This window comes from Thermobia domestica, chromosome 7, assembly GCF_964235325.1.
Source record: "Thermobia domestica chromosome 7, izTheDome1.hap1.1, whole genome shotgun sequence".
In the NCBI taxonomy this organism is placed as follows: Eukaryota; Metazoa; Arthropoda; class Insecta; order Zygentoma; family Lepismatidae; genus Thermobia; species Thermobia domestica.
This window is the reverse complement of record NC_137460.1, coordinates 169,328,413-169,354,914: the sequence shown is the minus strand read 5'-3', so window position 1 is coordinate 169,354,914 and position 26,502 is coordinate 169,328,413. Positions and strand designations below refer to the sequence as shown.

The 26,502-nt window shown below is 35.8% G+C and overlaps 1 protein-coding gene across 5 annotated transcripts in view; it reads right to left on the bottom strand.

Moving 5' to 3' along the window:
- LOC145690570 (carbohydrate sulfotransferase 6-like) overlaps positions 1 to 26,502 on the bottom strand; it is a 464,276-nt gene that overhangs the window by 365,349 nt on the left and 72,425 nt on the right. For all 5 annotated transcript variants that reach the window (XM_081765591.1, XM_081765593.1, XM_081765592.1 and 2 more), the window contains one exon: positions 2,348 to 2,481. In XM_081765591.1, the coding sequence (XP_081621717.1) occupies positions 2,348 to 2,481 (134 nt within the window). The remainder of the gene's footprint in view (positions 1 to 2,347; positions 2,482 to 26,502) is intronic.

Genomic DNA, 26,502 nt, shown 5'->3' with positions numbered 1-26,502 from the left:
GTACAATCAATATGTAGTTCAGAAAGGAGTGCATGACTTGCACAAATGCTCTGCTCACAGTAAGCACACCTGACAAAGGCAATCGAGTTACACTTGACACATTTGTCGTTAACAATTCCGTCAAAGCAGTAGTCGTAAGGAGCGATCCATTTAATTTTGTGCTAGTTAATGATAAAGCAAAAATAGTTATACCGTTGGAGTTATGGTAAAATTTGCTATTAATAAGGTGTCACTGTTATGCGTTTTGTTTAAAACTTTTGTCTGATTCAAAATGGCGGATTTAAACATGGCCGCCATCAAGGCAACTCTTACCATAGACCTAATATTTATCCACCTGCTTTTTATTTGATTATTATCATTAACACAAAATTTACAAGTTGGGGTAAAGGACTAATACATATGCTGCAACAATATTTAATTTCCCTGTATCTTTTTACCAATTGCGCGTAAATCAAAATTAACGTCACCATTGTTCTTCTGATTAAATTTGCGCCTTAAATCATGTATCACATAACCTTATTCCTATTTTAAAGACTTAACCTTAATTCAAAATGGCGGATTTCAAGATGGCCGCCGTCAGGTATGCCCTTACTATATGACTTTCCCCTAGTCCTAATATGTACCCATATATTTGTTATTCACCTTTTGTCGTTACAAGAGGTCTTACAGAGCTTTTACCTCCAACTGTATGAAGACTATTCTGTACTTCCATGTGATTTTCTGGTAGCTGTATCTCCTAAACGCCTGGAGCTTCGCACCTACAACTTCACTGAAATACTGACCACATTTAGTACTAATTTCTCATATGTGTCTCAGTCAGCAACTCGATTCACCCAAGCGTAAGGTTTACTTGTCAGGGCTGTGGAAAGCCAGTAAAAAGAAATGGGATGTAATACTCATGGTCCAGCTGCAACGCAGTCTCCTGCAATTGAAACTTCGACAGCAGGCACGCAATAGTTAGTAGAGGTGCCCTGCACATCTAACACAACGAGTAGTGGAAAGCAGGGGCGTCATTTAGGGGGGAAGGAGGGGCAATTCCCCCCCCCCCCAAGAGTTTGAGGAATACATAAACTTTAATAGATTGCCTACTAATATACTACTACAAAACGTGAAAGTCTTACGTCGGCGGTGCTCTTGCCCCCCTTCCCCAAGCGAAGTCTGAAATGACGCCCCTGATGGAAAGACAGCATTTCCTAGGATAATAGCAAATTCAAATTCGGCTCAATATAAATGAATCAATTCTGTAGCACCCACACAAGTATTTTCCCATTTGGTACCCGGTACTTGGTACCATTCAATCGCCATGTCTCTATATCAACTGATTTCCCTTTCATTTTCCGATTTCTTTCTACTTGTACAGCGGGGGACACTTCTAAATGGTACACCTTAGCCGTAAATCTCCATATGACTGTACCATTTAGAAGTGTCCCCCGCTGTACAATATAATGAAAAACTGTAGCGTTCTTATTTTGCAACACACTTTCAAAGTCAAATAAAAACAGCTGTGTGCATACGAAAGCTGCAAAAAGCGAAAAGTACAAAACAGACTACATACATAATACACAATGTATTCGGATTGTACCTTAAAAGCATATGGACATATTTCATATACAATACGTCAAGAAAAATTTGTACCTGTAAGTCCGAACTTTTCTACAATACAGAGCATATCAAAATGAATGGTTTAAATTGAAAATGCACCTGTGATTGCTGTAATGAATTTATAGTGGAAATATAGATGTAACATGAATGGTTAACTCTACGAGTTTCATTTGGCAACTCTGAAAAAATGGCCACTTCCGAAATTGCTCATTAGTGGCGATGGTATAGAAAATGACAGGTGTCAGCGCACAGTTTTTAACTCATTTTCTTTCTCCTCTTCCCCGATGATTTCTCTTAAATACATTCGGCTTTGATTTTATTAGTCAAGTCATTTAGATTATACTCATTTGATTTTACAGTAAATGATAATTTGTCTTCCATTCGTTAATTCTTGTTTACATCAGTTCAGAAGTAACAGAAATTAATGAATAGATTTAAATTTAAAGAAACGAGCTTTCGAGGCAAAATACATATTAGATGTTAATGTAATATAGAGTATAGTTTCTTTTAAATTTCCTCATCTTTCCCACTGCATAATCATCGAAAAATACGTAGCTGCTAGATTTACCCTTTCATGTTTATTCTGGCGTCTACACTTGACACATCATCTACGGAGAAAAGTTGTAGCACTTTCTATTGGGTTTAAAACGACTCGTACTAGATTACATCGTAAACCACCTCAAACTTAACTTTACTCCTTCACATGCTTTCAAATAACAACGATTATTGCTACAACACAACCTACCTGGCATTTATGTTGTACTGGCCATTTGGATAAGGATAACCTATCATCTCTTCAGCAATTAATTCTCGTTCTTCATTCACGACATCATCAATATCCACTGTCGTGTTCACCTCCACTTCGCTGTTGGCCCAACTCTAAGTTTACATAAAATATAAGCATTTTTTCATACAACATACAACAACAAAACATTAACAACAACAACTCTAATAAAGCACCTCACATTTATTTTTCTTATTGAAAACACTTATGAAACACTTACATGCACATATATGCCTCCTGAATAATGAAATATATTTTCATCTACAATCGAAGTTGGTTGTTTTTGCACTAAAAAAAAAAAAAAAGGGAAGTCGCGAATAAGCTTGATTTTCAATTGGGATTACGATTATATGTTATATATATATATATATATATATATATATATATATATATATATATATATATATATATAGGGTGAGTCAAAACTCCTTGGACACCTGCATAAGTTTGAAAATCGACGGGAAAAGTAAAAAGTGATGATGGAAACAGAGGTTTGATGAGGGGCCGCAACTTTTGAAGTGTATGTCATTCATGGCCGCCATCTTGAGATCCGCCATTTTGGATTCAAGTCAATTTTTTTAAATGGGAAGGGGGGTGTATGACACATCAAATAACACTAGCTAGTGCTATAATTTGTGTTTTTTTTTCTATCTTGTACAGTTTAGAAGTTATTAATGTTCAAAGGTTTGAGATATATATATATATATATATATATATATATATGAATATGGTAGTGTTTCTTTTGCCTTCGTCCAAAGCAATGACTGAACATATCTACACTTACATTTCTTTCTTTTATAATAACGTGATTTAATTTTTTGTACGAGAAAAGCAATCGTATCCTTAATATCTTGCATATAACAAGTTTTTTATACGATCGTATGCGATCCTAAAATTTGCCATGATACCTGCTGAGTACTGAATACTATGAAACTACTGATTGCAATAAATTGATAAGATTTAAGATAGAATGTATTCCTCGGGTGCTGAATTCATATCAAAAAGCCATTACTCGCTATGTCTTAATGTTTTCTTCTATGACAATATAGGTTAAGACCGAAAATCGTTAATTTACACCACTTTGGGATTGAATAGCTGCTTAAAGGAGACGATAAAAGCTGCTATAGAGAAACTGTCTTGATTGCAAAAGAGCTGCCTCTCGATAACTCTTATCGATTTTGCTCTATGAAAATTGATATTGAAGCTGGAAGTAGTAATAAATTTCAACTTCTCCCGGTTTGAACAGAGGTTAACGGAGGAGACAGAACCTATTCTTGGGACGTTGAATCAACTACAACAAATTGCATCTCGATATCTCTAAACGTTTTTGCTCTATGAAAATCAGTGTTGAAACCGGAAGTATAGTAAATTTCAACTAATTTTGGTTTAGGTAGAGTGTTGTGTGTTGTGACGATATGTTCTTTTGAGACACTGAAACGACTGCAGAAAACTTCTTGCCGCTATCTATTACCATTTCTGTTCTATAGCAAAAATATTGAAACCAATAATGCCTAATCTAAACTACTTGTGGTTTGAATAGAGGGTTGATGAACAAGATAAAACCTATTCTTGGGACAATGAATTGTTTGCAGAAAACCGCATCTCGATATATATTACCGTTCTTGCTATGTGGAAATCAGCACTGAAACCGGTAGTAATACTAATTTTAAACCAATTCCGATTTTGGTCGAGTGATCGGGATAGTCGTGGTACGATGCTTTGAGACGTTTAATCGTTTGAGAAAGACCGCTGCTCGTTATCTATTACCGTCTTCGTTCTGTGGCGACAAATCTTGAAACCGGAAATGATAATCCGAACAACTTCCAGTAAATAGTGTTAACGGAAGAGATGAAATTTTATTCTTTGTACGCCGAATCGATTGCAAAAATCGCATCTTGAAACTACTTACCGATTTTGCTCTGATACCTGTCCACAGACGGAAGGACAAAGGATTGACTTCCACCACTTATGTATAGCATGGTTTTTAAGTCTAAAAACGAAATACGCCTCAATGGACATTAACATTTGACTGGAACTTTTATATTCGACAGCGCAGGGATCACGGTTTTAACATGCATCATCTTTCGTACTGTTTCATTTATCATCACTTGTTTATTTATCATTTCATCTGCATGCTACTCAGTATTATACGGGTTGAAAACTGTAACACTGCTACTATACGGTAAATAAAACTAGTAGCTATTAAAAGATAGAGGTTATAATAATTATTCAATATGTCTTCAAAGAAATTCAATCATTCTTAAAACAGCTCTCCAAAAGAGATTTAAACGATCTCTTAAACACTACTATGAGAACTGAAAGTGTAATAGGTGACTTCCAATTCAATTCAGGCAGAACATGTACCATCACCATCTTAGATATTGTTGAAACTTTTTTTTAAGAAACTATACATGTTTTTAAGTCCTTTTTTTTTTTCGAAGAAATTTTTCCCGCCAAGTAATGGGTCATCAAACACGGGGAGTATAATTTATGAATTGTAGAAAACATGGAAAGTGGTCATCTTCGGAGCCCCACCATTCAGCTATGGAGACAGAGTTATAATTCTTCTTGTGGGATGTACACTCATGTCCAAAATGATTGTCGCATATCTATAACTGTCTTTTTGTAAGAATATAATTTGATGATGATTTGCAGGGTACTTTTAATACTGATACTATGTGTATAATCGGGAAATGTATATTTGTGGTAAATTTCATAGGTCAAGAATTATAAATAGGATAATTAAAATGAGTAAAACAAAATGTTGCTAAATGAACAAGAAAGTTTTATTTTCGTTTTATTGCTCTTTTGATATGAAATTTGCCACATACATGTCTTTCTCGATTATACACATACTACAGGGTGTCTACAAGAATTCCAAAATGAAATTTCGTGACTTTTTCGTGACCTTTTCTTTACGCAATCATAACATTTCCTAACATACTCAAGAGCGAATTTGGACGTGAATTAGACCTAATTTTCATCCATGAGATAGAAACGTACTTTGCTTGCGATGTGATAGCGTCTAAAGTTGACCATAAACATTTTTGGTGGTGAAGTTTGACGTTTTATGGAACAAAATTTTCCAATCTGTACTTACATTTGCACAGTTAAAAGAGATTGTGACCCAAAAGCTAAATTTCGTGACTTTCATGACCGTTTTTTGATTTCGTGACTTTTTCGTGACATTCGTGACTTTCGTGACCGATAGACACCCTGTACTAACATTATAAGAAATACCGGGCGAATTGTTATCAAATTATATTCCTAAAACAACTTATTTATACACATGTGACAATAAGTTTGGACATGAGTGTACACAGAGATATAAATAAACTATATTTTATTATAAATTTGGTTTGCGCACGCATAAATTATCTCTTCTCGTACATAAATTAACAAATGAACGTTAGTTTATCTGAAAAGTCGAAGTTCGCAATATTTTTCCGAGCACTTCCGGTTCGAATTTAAAATTCTGTTTTCACGGTTGGTAAGACCTTGTTACCCGCTTTCCGAAAAATATTTTGGCTCTCCTCTGTGTGCAACAGTTTTTTCGCAAAAATTCGATAAATTGTCAAATTTTCAAAAAATCGCCATTTTTGGCATCATTTTCTCGAAAACAATATATTTTAAAATTCTGAAATTTTGTCAGATGGTTCAACTTTACATGAATAATAAACACAAACATTATTCTCGATCAATGCTTCATGAATTAACTACAGCCTTTGAAGTTAGCGAAATTTCGTTGATTTTGATGTCGCAGTAGGCAACACTGGAAACAATAAAAGTGTAACAATTTGACGATATTTGTAATTCACATTCATTAAATATTAAATAAAGATAAGAAACGTTTTTCTGAGTACCTTTTAGTTTTTCTTTTATTGAAATGGCGGTTTTAATTTCTGAAATGTGCCCATTCCTTCCTCCCTCTTCTTTTCTTAAAGGAGAGAGCTTCCGTTGCATTTTTTCTGCAGGCAACCGATAAACTCGATACCTCACTGTATAGTGATTGGTCGTAAAAGGGCCATCACCAGGTCCAAGCATACGACGGCAAATTGCAAATTGCAATTTTCGAGGCACACCATGGCAAAAATTTCCAGTATATACAACGTAAATATTCCAGTGCAAGAAACTTCAAGTTATGGAAAAAAGAATATGAAACTTGTGCTTCATACGTGCGTGATTTAAACTCTGCTCTTTAATCTCTTGTCATATAATCAAGTTCGTATTGTCACCCTTATATGCAACTCGACAACAAAATAAAAAAATATTGTAACTCTTTCTGTCAATCACAAAACACACGATCGACAAAGTCCTACCAATTGTACATGAGAAAGGTGTATACGGATGCGCAGATCCGTACAACGGACATCCAATACATTCTGATGATCTACAAATAGCCGTGAATAATTACTGCCTCAGTGATTATTTGGAATGCCCCAGACAAAGTCTCGATAGGTGCGATGTCATTACAGTGATGAAAATGGACAAAAAGTTAAAAAAAAAAAAAAAAAAATCAAAACGTTTCCTTACTCGTTCCGTCAATGAAATTTACGGACTGTTGAATAAAGAACAATCCCAGCATAAAAATGGGTCACTCGAAATTTTATAGTATTCGAACTCAAAGTGGGTCAGTCCGCAATCTGCGAGGGAGGGAGGTGTATATATATATATATATATATATATATATATATATATATATATATATATATGTGTGTGTGTGTGTGTGTGTGTGTGTGTTTGTGTGTATGTGTTATGCGGATTTCAGTTAGCTGCTACTGCGTTGCAACAAATCAAAGGTGCAGCTTGTATTGAAGGTGTCATGAGTGACTTATTTTCATTAGTAGTATGCTCCGTAGAAAATGACAACTGTCTTTTCAAGAATGTGATGAATGTCCTGGACTGGAAGGAGTAAGTGTGCAGTCTTCAATTATTAATCTTGATGAAAATGAAAGTGTTAGATATGTCATATGGGAAAACAATGATGTCATAAATAAATTTTAAAAAAAAACTGTGCCACTTTCTGTTCTCGAATCGTACGTTGCTGATTTAACTGTAAGAATTGTAACTCATGACTAAATTAAGAAAATCTAAAGTGAATTTATTGCTACCGAAAAGCATCGTGTAGAATTTCAAGATACAAGTTCTATTTTACTGTTGAAAACTGGACTGTTATTCTGCAAAGTGAAATACAGAGTTATCACTGGAAAAACTAGCAAATCTCCATTTTTACGGCAGTAGTATACCGGTATTATTATGAAACAACGGACAATTCTGCTGTAGTAAGCGATGACAAAACACACTATTCGGCTCATGTACTCATAGCCATAGACAAGATTCTAAAAATAATAGAAGAAAAACGGATCTCGGATGGTACTGCATCTCACTTTAAATATTACTTTCAGATATGCGAGATGCAGACAGGACCCATAAGGCAGTGGATTTTTAGTGAAATCGGCCATGACAAGGGACGATATTGAGGGGATTGTAAAAATGTGGGAACGCGACGTAACTTCAGGCAAAAACAGACACACAGTATTAAAACAGCAGAAGAATTCGTGAGTATAATACAAGAATAAACTCCGGGTGTTTACTCTCGTTTTGTTGCCAGGGAACTGAAATCGACAATTTTCGAAGAAAAAACAGGAATGGGAAAGTGTGCCACCCGTAACTGGTATTCAACGAAGTCACCTTTGGCTTTCGGAAAATTGCGAAGTTTTTATAGCAGTAATGGGTCACCATGAACTAACTTTATGCCTCCCCCAAAATCGAGCTTCTACAATTCAAAGTGTATATTTAAGGAGTCTGCAAAAAGGAACTTTTGTTGCATGCATATATGATAACCTGTGGTGGTTACAAGAAATATTATCAATAAATCATGAATTACTTGAAGTTGAAGAGCTATTTATGCTTCCACATGGACTTCAACACGGTACAGGTTTCCAGAAGAGCATAAGAGAAAAGTGAAAAAGGTATTTTGTGACTACCGACAATCTGCTACGAGTTGTGAGTGCACCAACACCACGGAGTATCTGCACGGTTACATGTTATTAGCGAAGAAAACGCTTAGCAAACAAATGATTGCTTCAGCGTGAAAAAAAGAAGTGAAACCTTGTTTCCGAAAACCATTTTAAGTATGTAAACTTAAAATTTGTGTGTTTTGTAATCGTAATTTCCACTTCAGACTACTTCGGTTTAAGAAAACGGACGAGAGGGGAGAGACACCTCACTATTTCAGAGAGACTTTTTGATCAAAATAATAAAAAGCACTTAGGAAAAACTTTTGTTCTTTATTTAATGAATGTGAACCACAACCATCACCAAATTGTTGATTTTTTATTGTTTCCAGTGTTGTCAACTTTGACATCAAAATCAACGAAACTTCGCTAACTTCAAAAGGCTTAGTTAATTCATGTGGTCGAGAATGTTATTTGGTGTGTTTATTATTCATGTAAAGTTGAACCATCTGACAAAATTTCAGAATTTTAAAATATGGTGTTTTCGAGAAAATGATGCCAAAAATGGCGATTTTTGAAAATCTGACAATTTCTCGAATTTTTTGCGACAAAACGGTTGCACACAGAAGCGAAACAAAATATTTTTCAGAAAGCAGGTAACTATAGGGTGCGGCAGCTATTTGAGAACACATAGTGTAAGTGACACAGTACCCTGTATGTTATTGTAACACATCCCTTTTCCTTGCAGGTAAACATAGCAAACCCTAGGCTAACCCAGTATATAAAGATCCATGCAGTCATCGTCTCCTTGGCCGAAGGACACGCCGATTCCAACATCGCTGCCTTCCTGGAAGTTGCCCAGTCATTCGTCTTCAAAGTTCGGAGAAAACTGGAGGCCGCCAGTAGTGATGTAGAAACAGTTTCCCACAGGAAACATTGTCAGCGCTCGGACAGGACCAGGACGCCCGAATTCATCGCTTCCGGCCAAATTGTTGTCGAAGCTGAGGGCATTCGCAAGGGAGAAGCAGGTTGACGAGGCCACCATTCGACGTGTGTTGCATGAAGACCTCCGTTACAAGTCGTACGTGATGCGGACAGGCCAGTTCATATCCGCGCGAACCAGGAAGAATTGAGTGAACCGCGCCAGGTACCTTTTGAACAAGCTGAAATAGCCGGAGCAGCCAGAAATGCTCTGGTTCTTCTCGAATGAAGAAATCTTCGTCCAGAACCAGAAGGCGAACCGTAGAAATGATCGGTGGCTGTGTAGATCACCCGAGTAGGTTCCGACGATCATGCAAAGTTTCCCGCCTCCGTCATGGTTCTGGAAGTCGTTAGCAGTAAGGACGAAGTGATGCTTCCACATTTCTTTACTCAAGGTGCCAGAGTCAACGCCCTTGCTTACACCGATGTGTTCAAGGCGATTGTGCAACCCTAGATCACTGCTCTAGCACGTGGCAGGCCATATGTTTTTCAGCAGGCCTTCGCTCCCGCTCATATGACCCATTCAACCCAAGAATGGCTGGCCACGAATTATCACGACCACTTCACCTCAAACATGTGGTCCCCCGCTCCACTGATGTCAACCCTTTGGACTTTTACCTCTGAGACGTGGTTGAGAGGTCCTTCAATAAGCATCCACAAAACACAGTTGCGGCTCTCGGGGCAACTATTGTGGATGCCATAACAAGCATTACCAGGACTACCTCATTCATATCTGCCGACGGTTTCGACACTAGGCAGATGTCGGTTTCGACTAGAGGCTGTTATTGCGGCAGATGGCGGTTTCATTGAATGATATAATGTATTGGGTCTTTCTTCACATGTACACTCATGTCCAAAATGACTGTCGTTATTAGTTTTATTTTCGTTTTATTGTTTTAATTTACAGCTCTTTTGACATGAAAGGCACATACATGTCTTTGCCGATTATATACATACTAACATTATAAGAAGTACTAGATGAATTCGTTATCAAATTATATTCCTACAGCAACATATTTATAGACATGCGACAATAATTTAGGACATGAGTGTACATAACGTTTAACTGTCATTAAATGCTCCCTTTTTCACGGATGTTATTTTGTTCCCAAATAGCTGCCGCACCCTGTAGGTCTTACCAACTGTGAATACAAAATTTTGAAATTTAAACCGGAAGTGCCCGGAAAAAATCGCAAACTTCGACCTTTCAGATAAACCGACGTTTATTTGTTAATTAATGTAAAAAAAAAAAAAGATATGATTGCACAAACCAAATTATAATAAAGTATAGTTTATTTATATCTCTATGTACATACCATAACAAGAATTATAACTCTACCTGCCTCCATAGCTGAATGTTGGGCCTCCGAAGTTGACCACTTTCCATGTTTTCTACAATTTATAAATTGTACTCCCCGTCTTTGATGGCCCATTATTTGACGGTATTTTTTTTAACAAAACAAAAAATACAGGTCTCTTGAAAACATGTATAGTTTCTATTTAAAAAAGTTTCAACAATACCTGAGACCAATGATGAAATGTAGTTTGTCTAGGTTTGCAGGAAGTGTAGAAAGTTGCCTTCGCTTGTGAGTACGTTAATTTAAATAGCATTAAAGTTATTCAATATTACCAAGTGAAAAAGCGTGAACTTAGTCATGGCAAAACTACTAAATAATTAACAACAGATCAAAATCGTAAATTCCATTGTAAAAAATCTTTGTCATGTTCGTGAGCGATACGTCATATTTTATATGACATCCTTTACGAATAAAAATTGAAGTTAAACTGTAAATGGTAACCACAATACTCTTACCTCCCATCACGAGAAGCTTTTAATGCAAAGTGAGAATCTGACAGTTGGATTGGATTTAACAGGGATTCAATAAAAGAAAGTTGTCACAATTCTCATGTTTCATACTGTACAATGCTTTAAATCTTCAATGATTTACAATTGAATATTATCGGAGCACTGAAAATATGGTATGGCAAAAGCTCTGCGTTGAAGTATAAGTTTTGAATTATCATCTATATTCTCGCCCTTCGTTTATTTTTCCTTCTAAAAGTCAATCACAAGGACAGTGAATTTAGTGTGCACTCTAGAACTCATAAAATCTTGAACTTGGCTTCCCGGTTGATCTTGACTTTCTTCGTACACATATGAAATATTTTCAGCGTTGTTTTTTAGAAATTTGTTAAAATCAATGGAGGGTGATCTTAATACGCAAGAGACAAACTCAATCACTACGAGGGTCCGAAATTTAATAGTTAGTTACTGCTAATACAAATGAGGTACTTGCGTGAAACTTATTAGTTATTTACCGTACTCGCCAGTGTTCTCAAAACCAGCTCAAAAACTGAATTTTACTAAGTACGTAGGTAGTTCCTTTATCTTGAGGATCAAATTGTAATCACATAGACTCAAATCTGGTTAATATGGAAGACAAAAAATCACTTCTCTACCAAAGGGACCGAAAAATCGGATCATGCTACTTGGCCCGCACATTATCCAGCAAAGTGAATGACAGGTTATGGAGAAAGTAGCGGTGCTTTTTCGCAAATCTAGTCTCATATTAGCTCCAAAAATAAACAGTAGTATTCTACATTGACAATCTTTCTATGGGATATGATGTGCGCTAGAATTACATCGATCTGTCTCTAGTAGCGCGCTCACAATCTACACTTGCTCTTCACTGACAGCGAGGTGACCTGACGATCTGTCTGCTTTGCTTTCACAACCCTCCTTGAGAGCTTTAACCCAGTTCTCTACTATTCTGTGTGGGAGCTCTATGTCCCCAAACTCCTGACGAAGATTTGCATGGCTTTGTCTTGTTGTACGACCGCTGTCACATTCAATTTTAAACCAATGTCACTGTTTCTATTTCATGAATATGTTGAATACCAACAAACAGCTGTATCGCTACTTTACTTTACGTAACGACCAGTCTAACTTTAGCCCAGTCTTCTCAACTCTTGACTCGGGATCCTAGCAATCCCAGTAAGAACCGAAAAGATGGAATAATGTGCGCAACGGAAATTTGTATCGACTAAAGTTAAAATTACCTTGATTCTTAGAAGCCCAAGAACTTACCTACGGAGGATGCAGTAAGGACGGAAGAGCAGCAGAAGACAATCAACAACTCCATTACTTCGCTTTATACTAACTGTAGTTACTTTATCATGAATTGGTTTTGAACGTTTAAATGATCTCGTCAGTATATATTAAACTGAACATTTATTAACAAATAACTCAATATTTAGTATCACACTCCAAATTATAACAGAATTAGGTATCACAGTACTTTTAGAATTTAGTAGAAAATATCCAAGAGCAAGGGGAAAAAATCAATAATTATTTAAATTGGAATATGCTTGCATAAATTTTGCATAGTTGAATTTTATTAACGTTTATAGAATTTTCACAATGTCTCAGTCTCCAGAATGAAATACTAGTTCCACCAGAATAGTTTCAAAATAATGCCAACAGTTAGTCGACGAAAGATGATTTAGTTTAATTTCACTGACCACTCACTGTAACTCCACAGAACCACTAAGTTTGCATTTCCAAGATTCGTAGCAACAATCTGCTGCCTATCTATCTTTTCACTGTTTACACGTTCAAACTAGACACTATGAAACCTTGTACTACATCTCACGTTACATACATATTAAACATTGAACAGGATCACTTACTACATTTCGTCTGAATGTGCGTCAGAAGGTGGAAGTGTGAATATTTCCTAACTCAATTCAGGCATCCCCAAAATAAAAATAAAAGAAACTGAGCATATTCATCATTATTCAGTCATCTCTGTTCTACAACTCTGCAGCATTAGCGCACTTTAACATTTAAATTATTTGAATAAAGTCAAACCATAGACACACCTGAAAGTATTAAATTACAACTTCCACACAATTACGAATTCCCGTTTACTAATTAACGTGGACAACTTTGAGACCAAGGTTTAAGTGAGACCGCGGACAGCCGGAGCAACACTCGACGAAACGACGGCAACAGTAGTCTCTCAGCCTTAGCAAAATACTAAGACGACGTTCCCATAACAGGGTGGACATCAAATAGACAGGGTGGACATAAGATACACAAATAGATAATTGAGTTGATCCAAACATGGCGGACATTACTATGGTATATGGAAGATAATTACGTTGATTTTTATATCAATCATTGTAAACATTTACTTGACAAGGGCAGACAATTGGACTAACGCAGGCGTATCTCCATATATCGACAACACCATTCTAACTAATTAGATCAAGCAAGCATTACTAATTATGTAACGTAGAAATATCAGAGACACTGGACATACTTAATTTGTGTGATGCCATGAACTTATCATTGTAAACAATACCTTATAGCTTTATGAGTACTGATAATAAGAGACTAAATAACGTATTATTTACCACCAAATATATCCCGTACGACGAGACAAAGAGAGAGAGAGAAACGTGTGACATGCGAAATGAGAGGATTAAACTGGCAAATTACGAAGCCAGGCACAAGGCAGGCAACCCTGGGAGAGGTTTCCTCCCATCGGGAAAGACTTACTCAAACATGCTGCTGTAAGCAGTACGCAACTTAAAAATAGACATATTTAAAGCGATAATTTCAGATAATACAAACACATCAGATACTTATGTAGTTATGGTATATTATAATTATGTATACTACTATCAGATAGGCAGGTCGTATTTAAAATTAATAAACTGTTATTTAACTAGTTCAAAATTTAAATTTTGCTCAGTGGTCAGACTCGACTTCACGACAACGTGGCGAAGATTTACGGGATTCATTTCTAAGTTTCCTTTGTTAAGGCGATGGGTAAATTTCCGTCTAAAATTCTGCCTACATCCTGAGCGATAATAAATTCTGGAACATGCATAAAGTTCGTAAAGGTTACCTGACTTGCAGTTACAGACCGGATATGTATATCACTACGCAGAAAATATTGCAGACAAAGAACGGTTACATGTGGCTAGTGCACCATTGCAGTAACTTCAACGTTATCACTTCCTTCAATATATATTACTGCTTCATTTCATGTCACTATGTGTAACTCCACTCTACCACTTAAAATGTTCTTAATGCAAATTCATTTTATACGGATGTTGCACGATTTCCCTGATTTTTAGGGATAGCACAAACTACCGCACTTACTCTTCCATGTTTACCGGGCGTACTGCACAGTGTACATACAGTACGACCACTGTTTCGAAATGGAATACGGACAATTACTGCTCTCTCTCTCTCTCTTGTCGACGGATAATTCGGTGAAAACCCAATTGAGCATATTAATAAAGACTAAATATAAAGAAATATGCGTAAATGGAAGACAAAATAGAAAGAAGACGAAATATAAAAAAAAGAACGACTGGGAAAGAAAAATAATATTACAGTAAGGTCTGACTTCATTACATGTGAGGCAGCTTCATTCCATACTTTTCCCTACGCCTTCGAAATCTCGAACTATGCTATCTAACAGCTTGGACAAAGACAAAGACGACCTCATATTAAGTCATAGTGCTATGGTTTTAAGTGTATGAATAAATTCTCGCCATAGATAAAACGATATGTTGTGGTTATCACTTGATAAACTTAAAGCAATATATTATCCTTAAATGGATGGACAAACTATCATAAAAGATAGAACAACATAGAAATTGTAAGTATAGACAGGAATGAATAATGGATAAAAGCGGTACATTGTCTTTATCACTTGATGAAATAATTAATAATCATGGAGACGCAAACTATGCGACACAACCCAACGCAACTCAGCTATAATAACAGCCATAATAATACCAGTAAGAAAATAGTTAGCTGATAAAATACATTTATGGAAATTGAATTAATCCAGAGAATATAGAAGACACGAGTATAAACGATTCTTAATAAATACACCTCAAATAAATCTGTAACGCACAGGGTACGTTCACAGCTGTATAGTATAGGTCGCTACCTCACACATTACTATCGTCTTCTCATCACAACTGCGCTTTGCACTGGCATAGCAAGTCCATTTACTGTGAACACATTGACAAACATTTGCTAGAGGTGAGAATAACAAATTCCGTTTCATTTGTTGTCTACAAGAGTGTTCCTATTATTAAATTTCCAATTCTAGTAGTTTATTTTTCAAAATGGGCTACTCAAATATAACAAGGTTATTACAGGGTGTCCTAGAAATCCTCCGTACCGCTGAGATTCAATGAACAATATCAATGTAATTTTAGTTGTACTATTGGTAACATTGTTCTCATGGTCACAAACTATCAAGTATCTACGCTTTCAAGCACGGCCTGGAATCCCTACGTTCAAGGACGTGTAGAACAATTCAGTTGTAAAGTCACAGCTAATGTAAGTGTGTGGTTGCAGTTTCACAGTTAGGAATAGTCAGTGGTATGCTGACTGCACGAGCGACCACACAGGGAAAGAAATGATACAAGAAATTATTACATTTAGAGATCGTCTTGGCAGGAACCCATCTCGTGAAGCAACCTTGCTTGATTGGGAGAAACGTACATTTCCTTCACGATGTGTCAAAGACAATCAGCGTAGTGAACGTAAGAGCACAGATGGAGATATTTATGCAACCGCAATGTCTCCAATTAAATCATTTCACAAAAGAGCAGCAGAGCTGAATATATCGCGTTGAATAATGAACGGCCACTTAAAAAAAAAAAAAAAAAAAAAAAAACATGAAAGCATTTACATTGATGTTTGTGGATAAATGTGACAATGACATAGAGGAATGTGTGTTCCAACCTGTCGTGTATTATTGTCACAATTTCCAAATGCTATATCTTGCTCACAGCTGTTATCTTCATACGAATGTATGATTATGATTTTATATATATATATACTAGTGGTGGGCACAATCGGTATTTCTGACCAGAATAGTGTTTCGTTGTTCCCCGGAAACCGAATCCGTTTCCACAGAAACAATTTTGTGTTTTCCAAAGGTTTTCACCGAAATCATTTCTGGAGAAAACCGAAATGTGGTTGTTCGGGTTTCGGTTTTCCTAGAAACCGGTTTTGCCCATTTCTAATTTATATTTATATATGAGTTCACACAGAAGGAATGTGATCATCTTGCCTACGGAAAATCCTCATTATGTCAAAGAGTTGGAATGAAATTTGTCTCATGTTTTGATATGGGCCGGAATGACATCACGACAGCCCATAATTTGTTTTAGGAATATGTGAATTATATATTTCTTATTCGCGCATGTTGAGAACGCGATTAATACCTCAGTTACAAGAGAGGGAAATCATAGATCGTGTGTAGATACAGCAGGACAGGGTTCCTGCCTATTTTATTCTTCAGGTGCGTGATTTCCTTAATGAGCAATGTAATCATTTACTACATCCCAGTCTTTAAAAAAAGAATGCTTATTAAGCGTCGAACTCAGTTACTCCTGGTAACACTAAAATTGCGATTTGATTTGGATAGTAGTAATTATTACATAGCTCAGTGTAGATTATCTCTGTTCGGGAATTTAGTATGTTACAAAGGAAGGAAAAAAATCAAAGAATGCTCGGAATATTGGACATTTTCAATACTCGTGATACAGACAAAAAAAAAACTGTCGATGTAAATTTTAAATACAAGATTAAGGTTTTTTCTCTCCAAACCGGTAAAAGTCGTACATGCTATGATGTAGGAGGTGCATGAAAACAATTGCAGTTACACTATAAGTTATTTACGATTAATATAGAATGGGTCATATGTTAGAGATTATAGTTATAGCAATAATTAACTTTTTTTTGTATAGAAATTTAGATATTGATAATGCTTATATTATAATGATTATAAAGGAAGTAGGTAAACGCATCAGCCATTAATCCAGTGATGATAGAGCAAGCACCTTCCTAATTCAAAGAATAAGTATGGCAGTACAAAGAGGTAATGTAGCCTCTATATTGGGAACTATACCACCAGGTAAAGAGCTGGACGAAATTTTCCTGCTTTAAAATATGTTCCATTATGTTATGTAATTTTTTTTCTGCTAGAAGTAGTAGTTCGATTTGTGGGTGACATTTAGATTTTCTATACTATTTGGATATTATTAGAATCTGTTTTTCCTTGTATTTCCCCCCCCCCCCCCATGCTCTTGCCGTTCATATATTCTTGTTCTTTTGTTTATTTACTAGTTTCCTGCACACATTATTATTGTTATTGTTTTATATTGATTTTCCCGATTTGTATGTCTTAATGCGTGTACGTTTATTTAGTAGATATTTGTTATTTGAAATATATATATATATATATTTCACATTTCTTGTGTGATCCCTAGAATCATATGAAACTGCAATTATTCTGTCCTTATGGATTAAATGGTGCAAATATATAACCGACAATAATAGAATCAAGTTGCTGAGAGAAGAAGTGAATTATACAATATAATAGTCGTTGAGATTTCTTATGTATGTGAAAATGAATAAAAGTCTTATTTATGAATTAAACAAAAATGCTTATATCAATATTAATGAACATTTTGTTTATAGTGAAATGAAAGAATAGAGTTTTGGGGAAAGATTTCAATGTGTGTCATTTTATGTTTAGTTGTAAAATGAACTGAAATATTTTAGTTTTACGTCCCACAATTATGCCGGCTAGGCTAAAGGAGGCGATGATAATGAGAAATGAAGCAATGGGTGAGTGAGTAAAGTGGGAGGAAACGGGAGAACCCGAGAAAACCCACGAACACGGTGTTTGTCCACCGCATAGTCGACTTGGTACGAGCTGGGATCGAACCAGGAATCTCCGCACACCATTATGTTTATTTCTGTTTGTTAAAACGTTTTAAGTATTGTATTATGACTATGCATTGACTAATATGAAGTGAGTGCATACATTGGGCTTATAGGTATTGGTGTAATCTAAAGTTTAGTAGACGATACACTTTTAAGGGTTTTTTCTTATGTTGAGACGACTTTAAAGTTGGATACTGAGTTTTGTTTGTTTGTTTGTTTACTTGTTTAGTTTAACGTTCCAGCTGTTACGACTTAGGAAATTTGTATTGTTTTTGGTTAGTGATGAGGTCATGTACTTATTAGTATATTTGTGGTGAAATAGTAAGTGCACGTACTTTTAGGTTTTATTATTATTATTATTATTATTATTATTATTATTATTAAGTATCTTGCCTTTCGGTAGGTCCCGGAACTAATAAGTTATTTATTTACTTATTTATTTGGGCCTGGAAATGTTTCTTCCACGTTTATCAATTTCCAGCTTCCTCTTTTAAATCACAATATTTTCTTCTATTTTTCAAATCATCGATCAGTTGAGTTCTTCCTATTTCTCGATGTCCTTCCATTTTTCCTTCTATGGAGGTATGAAAAAGACAATTTCTTTGCAAGATGTATCCAATCCAATTGGCCTTCCTACGAAGAATACTAGCTAGAAGTGTTCTCTTCTCTCCTATCCGTTTTTAAACATCTTTGTTTGTTGCTCTCTCTGTCCATTTTATCTTTTCCATTTTCTTCTAACATCGTATTTCGAAGCTCTCTAAATATTTCTTGTTTGACTTCCGTCATATCCAAGTCTCTGAACCATACAGTCCAATGATCCATATATAGCACTTGACCAACTTCTTCCAAAGTCCAATATTGAGCAGTTTTTACCGATAAAGAATTTAAAAGTTAATTACAACTGAGTATTGAAACATTTAAAGTTTTTTAAAATGTTTTTTGTAAGTTATCTGAAGAGTAATGAATTAAAATTATAATTATGTGCAAAAGTTTAATAAATTAGTTTAAATCCCTTCCCTACAATCTGGCAACACCGCACTGTCGCATGCGAAGCATGACAAAGTACGACGCCATTACCAGTAGTCACTGAGCCCTTGTCAGCATAGAGCAGAGAACGAATATCAAATTCTTTGTTAAATAGTGCCACAGAGACTGTTGATTTGATGCGGTGAGTGTATGGAAAAGTGGGGATACCGAGAAACTTCCACATTAGAAGTCAAAAATGAAGACAATGCTCCTGTGTTTCTATCTACGACAATAACGGTATCATTCATCATGCATTTGTATCAGAAAATCACACATTGAATATCCAGTTTTATTTAAGTGTTTTAGAGTGTTACATGAAGAAGGCATTCGCTCACCAGACACTACTTATTCAGGAATATTTGGCCAAAAAAAAAAGTATGTGTACCCAGGCACCCCTCCCCTGTTCTCCAAATGTTCCCTGCTACTATTTTCTGTCACCTAAACTGAAGTTACCAGTGTCGGACCGGGCCCCCCGGGCCCCCGGCTGAAAGAGCAGTTTAAATGCCCATGGTAGAAGTCGTATACATCCCGTAAAATACGGGATCGTCCCTTTCTTAAGAGTTCTGTCACAGTATCCCAAATATGTTTGCCGGAACGCTAAAATGTCTCGTGTTTGCTTTGAATACAAATTACAGGATCAATAATTGTTAATGAGGTCAGTCAACAAAAAACTAACATAATAGCTCATTTTTCTCCTACAAAACCATTTAATTTCTACCACTTTTAAGTGACGGACAGACAATACAGACAATAACTATTTAGTTTGAGAAATTTAGCATTTAATTATAGTAACAACTTAAATAATCGAACACAGAAATACATTATTCGAAAAAGCACATTTCTGGTGTTCAGGATACAAAACAAACAATGGTTTTCCCGTATCAAATAGAATTTTCGTTATACAAATGCAATTATATGTAAAAACTGATAATTTTTAATCAAACCATAATTTAGAATACGAAATAAAATATGTGCCGATAAGTTTAGCGATAATAACTTTTATTATTATTATTATTATTATTATTATTATTATTATTATTATACCGGTCAGTCCGAGACTGGAAGTTACAATTAAAAGGACGACCTTTCGGTAATGTTGAAGACATCCAAGCAGCTGTAACAGCGACATTACGTAACAGGTCACAAACTGAGTTGGAGATGTTCTACTTCTTGCATGATCATGCCACTCGTTGTGTTGACGCAGGAGGGATGTACTTTGAATAATGAACAAGATTCATTGCATTATCTTGGTTTGATCAGAATAAAATCAGTTTCATTACTTAATTGTCGCACGAAGTAAGATGCCTTTTACTAGTATTCCCACACTTTGAAACACTTAAATATGCTTACAATTTTAAGACTTCCAAACTACGATATGCACACATGTCGGAAGTCTTATAGATTAGCTATGTCTGTTCGTCCGTATGTCGAAAGGAATCAGAGCGAAAACAGTAAGAGATATCGAGAGGCGGTTTTCTGCAATTGATTCAGAGTCCCAATAATAGATTTCATTTCTCCGCTAACCCTCTATTCAACCCGGAAGAGATTCAAATTAAACATTTCCGATTTTAACGTTTATCGTCATAGAACAAAAACGATAACAGAGAGAGACAATCATTTTTTTAAAATCAATTCAGCGTCTCAAACATACTGTCACAGAAAGCAACTCTCTACTGAAAACAGAAATGGCCGAAATTTAGTATTACTTCCGGTTGTTTCAATACTGATTTCCAAAGCAAAAACGGTAAAACGATAAAAGATATCGAGGAATTATATATATATATATATATATATATATATATATATATATATATATATATATATATATATATATATAGCTTTCTTTAGAAAGAATAATATATAATACATTGGCAACGTGGCTGCTCGCCGAGAAACAGAAAAACGCAGGAAGTATAGCAATTTACTCGACAAATATAATTTTGTCGCTATAGCTATTGAATCGGGTGGTTCATGGGGTCTCGAAGGCCTTAACTTTATAAAAGAAGTTGGTCACCGCATTTCTTTATCGTCAGGAGATGCTAGAGCAACCTCTTTTCTACTGCAACGCATCAGCATGGCAGTACAAAGAGGGAACGTTGCATCAGTTTTGGGAACGCTACCCTCTGGTAAGGAACTGGAGGAGATCTTTTGTCTGTAATCTCGGGGAAGTTTGAGGATGCTGTTGCGAGGCTTATGTTATCAAAATTATATTTGAATTTTAAGTACCTTTCCAATATGTATGTTTGTTTCTTTGTTAAAGTCTATTGTTCTTTTTAGCACCGAGGCTACATGTGACGAAAACCTATAGTAAAATATAGAATCCGAACCACTAAAATACAAATATAATGTTGGAAATGTGCAAAGCTTATTTATTATTGTTATATTTGGTCTAACTTCTATAACGTTCGCTATTTGTTCTTTATACATGTATATTCCAATCTAAATATTATATTTTATAAATTTTAGATTAAAATACATTGGTATATTGTTATACATTTTTAAATAATATTGAAGCCAATAATGGACAAGTACAATGTAAAAATTTTAAATTTATCATAAAATTTGGATTTTCGTTATTCGTTCGTTTAAGTATTTTAAGGTATTTTATTTTAAAGTAAGAATGTAAAGTATATGTATTTTAAAGTAAAAAACTCCCCAGTACTTTACCGGGAGGTATGGTTCCTAGTATTGAGGCTACATTACCTCTCTGCACCGCTATGCTTATTCTTTGGATTAGGAAGCTGGTTGCTCTTTCATCACCGGATAAGTGTGTGATGCGTTTTCTTACTTCTTTTATGAAGTTTAGGCCTTCCCTTCCCCCACGAGCCACCGGATTCAACTGCAACTGGTACGAATTGATATTTTTTCCATAAGGTTGTTGTATTTTCTTCTTTTCTCTATCTCTTTCCGACCTGCTGCATTGCCCGCCTGGATTGAAGAGAAAGGAAGGTTGGAAGGTGCAAAAGTGTCTGTGCATATGAAGTCCCAAATTAAGGCTTTTACCTTTCTTCCAAGGAATTATGAACATCCCATCTGGTCTTTTTCCATCTGTTCTACTACAGCCATTTGGCTCTCTTATTGCTGGTACACCTGCGGAGATGAGTGCTCTCACAATGATGTCGTTGCAGCTCGAGTGTCGAGGATGTCTAGCTGTGCTTTCTATGCAGGAGAGCCCATGTAGTCCTTTTTTGTCAACAGGATTTTTGCACGCTTGGCATTTATGGGGTTCGCAAATATCTGCTCCCAGTCTTAACGCAATTGCTATCCTAAAAGATTCATCATTCAGGTGAAGGCCTAGAGAACGTAAGGGCAAAGCTTTGAGCCGAGCGCCTGCCTCAATGGACAATGCAGCGATCAGTCTGGCCTTGTCTTCTGGGTTGTCGGAAGACTGTAGTAAAAATGAAAAATTTGATTGTATGATAGGTTCTTCCCATGTGGATTGTTTAGCCCTGAAACTGAAGTCAGGTAAATCGGAGCCCACCAACAATGACCATGTGGACGACCAATCTTGAACTTCAGAATCCCACTGGAAATTGTTGTTCTGTTGGAGAAGTGATTTTATTAGACATTGAGAGCCATAGAATGATGCCAAGAAGGCGGGAATAGCCAAATCTAAGGCTCTTCGAACGTCTAATCCACCAAGATTAACTGAGAGAGATGCCTGAAGCCATGTGCTACCTCAAGGACACAATTCAGGATAGACTCCAAACCAGATTTTTTACTGTTGTCTTATCTTTCTAATAAATCCTCTTCTTTCCATGAAGGTGAACATCGCAGGAAATATAATAATCTTGGGATGGAAAATGATGTTCTTAGTAAGTAAAAGCCAGAATGAGCAGATATTGATGATAGACGTGAGAAATACATGTCTAACTGGTTTATCTTTTCAGTTAATACTTCTCAGTTAATAGAGTTCTTGATTCAGTTGAGAGAGCAGCTCCAAGGAGGAAAGCGTTTGATGGCGACATCAACTGGATACCTGGAGCTACTTGGTTGTATGACGAAAACAGTGTGCGATTTTGTTCATTTGTAGTTTTAAGAAAGCTGATTTCGTTTTTCCAGAAATTTAGTTGCAGACCAATTGTAGCCGCCTGTGTGTTGATCATTTTCAATGTATTTAATGCAATATCCGGATCTCCAGCTATTGCACCATCATCGAGGTACCAGATATTTAATTCTGTCTTGATATTATTGACTATAGGCTGCAATGTTACGGCAAATAATGCTGGACCTAAAGGATTTCCTTGTTGAACTCCTCTTTCTGATAAGATTATATCTTTGCCATAATATAAATTACTGGCTTCAGCATAGCTTTGGTGTACATAGGGATATATCGAAGGAAAATTTTCTTTGACGATAGCATTGTATATCTGTCTATTTCATTGAATGCGTTCCTAAAATTTATTTTTAAGAAAGCTTTGGGCTTCTGGTGATGGTATGAGTAATAGATACGTGCTTTATGTGCTGCCGCTTCAGCACCATGTTGAATGCTTACTCCAAGTTAGTGTGGAGCAAGGAATTGGAGTAGTGGTTGTTTAATCCTCCCACAGATAATCTTGGATTCAAGTCTCCTCCAAACATTTCCAATGGCAATGGGTCTGATACCGCCATTTTTCTTTGTCAAGGCTATTAAGGATGCTCCAAAGAAAATGGGTCTTACTTCTTTAGGAACATTACCTGATATAATCTTTGAAAGAAACTCACAAATGTTCTTAATTAGGCGATCTTTAGAATCTTGATTATTATATACTATCAAATCCTTGATAATTGAAGGGCGCATGCTATCTAAACCGCCAGCCGATCCTGAAGGAAAGGATTTCAGTGCTTTAAGAAATTCACTAAATGTGACGTTGTTAAGATCAGTGCTAAAATCATTTATATCAGGAGCTGTAAATGCATATGCATGTGTAGGATGTTTGACTTTTGGGGCTTTCAATATGGTTGCATCTGTTGGAGCTAAAGTATCTTCGGAAATAAGAAGTCTGACTGCTCTATGTACATCTCCATCTGCGAGTATATTTTCAATTATCTTGATAAATATATTAGATGATTTGTCAGTTGTGCATTTTTGTTTATTGTTCTTCAAAGTTGTTTGTTTGTTATATTGTCACTGGAGCTGCTTGACCAATTTTGGATTCTTTGTTTTACCCATGTAGTTAGGTTACTGGTTTTTACAGTATGTGGAGGCATATAAAGTATTACGTAGAGGAAGAGTAACAGATTCATCCAGGATTCCAAATTATCAGAGTTCACTATCTGTTCAAGCACTTCACATAACAAATCTGCCATAACATGTCTTGCTCCTCGCGCAACTCTTCGTAAAATATTTACTGATGATTTTAATTTTCCTAAAATATCACTATATTTAGAAATTAGTGCATTTTTATCTATCACACTGACCTTTGCATTCGAAACTTGCGCACTAGGTTGTTGAGATGAAGAATGTTTCGCGATGGCATCGATTACTTTCTTATCCTTATTAATGTCATTGTGGCATTTGCTGTTATGTATGGTTAGTCCTCTTGAGTTGAGAAAACTTATTACATATAGAACATTGGGAATTATTGGAACTCCTAGAAGGGATGCTGGGTATATTTGTAGTTTGTGTATTAATCATTGTTTTCACTCTAACACATTTTGGAGTTTGAAGTATTGTTACTGAATGATCAAATATTAAATATTAACGAATAATAACCGAAATAAATTATTCGGTATAATTGACAAATTAATACGAAAGGAATCACTTATGAGAAAAATTAATAAACTATCCCATTCTAGTCTTGTTCAATTCACTGAGGATACAAACCACAGTAATCTCACACTTAAAACGATATCATTAGATGTCTGAGGGAAAGGCAGCGGGCTTGTCCTTTGGTTTCAAGTATTAGCGTTCTCGTTTATATCTTGTGATCCCCTGGATCGATTTGAAAACGGTTTTCACTCGAATTGTGCTTAGATGATAGTGACATTTTCATATTAGTTAGGAAAGTCACACCGAAAGAACACTTTTACTTATAGGAACTGTCACCAGCGACTTCTTTGATTGAGGTAGGTAGGTAGGTAGGTAGGTAGGTAGGTATGTATGTATGCATGGGCGGCGATTAGGGGGGGCAAAGGGGGGCAGTTGCCCCCCCACTTTTTTAAGTAACCCATTAATGTATATAGTTTCATTTAGAAATGTAAAGTTTTTGTATGTGTTACTGGTTCATAGAAAAAATGGTGCCATATATTTGCCATTCCGTGAGTAGGTATTGGTTGTCTTCCCGTGGAGTAAAGAAAACTACAGGAATTGCGTTTTAATTGACACAGAAAATACGTAACCCCAAAATTAACCTATTGGAGCACAACAATTTCAGCATACTTTCACTTCTTACAAGGGTTTGATATATTAGTCAGTCGGTTTGAAAGTAATTCAGAGAGCATTTCGCAAAAGAAAAAAGTCTTTCACAAGTTATTTTTTAATTGCACAAAAATTGACAGTTCCTAAGATGTCTTTTCTTTCTAAAGTAAGGGGAGCAAGCGTAATAAGAAGCAACTTCTACCTTTTCCATTGTTTTCTAGTGTAATGTAGGAATGAAGTGGTGTTAGAGATTTACGAGTGTATATACAATTAAATTTAGTGAATTCAACATAATTCTAGGTTTTAGTGTTATTTTGTATAACTGGAGTATGGAGTGAGTCTAAGTAGTGTTGTGTTTTGATGTGCTCCAAGAATATTAAAACCACCTAATGGCAACGAACATGTTTCGAGAAGTTGCAAAAGCAAATATTTCTTTAAATGTCGTATCATATGCTTGTAGTATTTATTGTCTTTCATTTTCTAAGAGTAATAATATACATTTAATAGGGTGTGTGGAATTAAAAATTAAGTTGCTCGTTAATCCCTGTTTCAATATGACTTTTGCAAAACAAACATCATTATGAGAGGCACGAGTTTTTCGCATTGCGCGACAAAATGAAATGCGTCAGAATACCCTTAAGTAATTTTCAGTTTCTTGACGTTTTGTGATATTCTGTGTGTATTTTCTTTGTTTTCTGTTGCGCGATAAAACGCGAAATTGGCAGTTTTGCGCGAAATTTCTAACAATTCGCGATATAATGCGAAATTTTAAACATTCGTTTTCATTAATTTGGAAACGCCAGTTTTCCGCTGTCGGAACGGTAGCACGTGGCATGGACTGTGTATTTTGGGTAATTCGGATAGAGAACATATTGCAGGGCCCCTTTGGTGGATAAACTAAAGCACACTTACGTTTGTTACGAAGTGAAAAGGGGCTAGTGTTGAATGTGACTTTTTAACAATGTGCATAAAAATCATCCTTGAAGCTTTCTTCGCAAAGAGAAGACTCCAAAACTATAGAAGTATATGATGCTTTGGG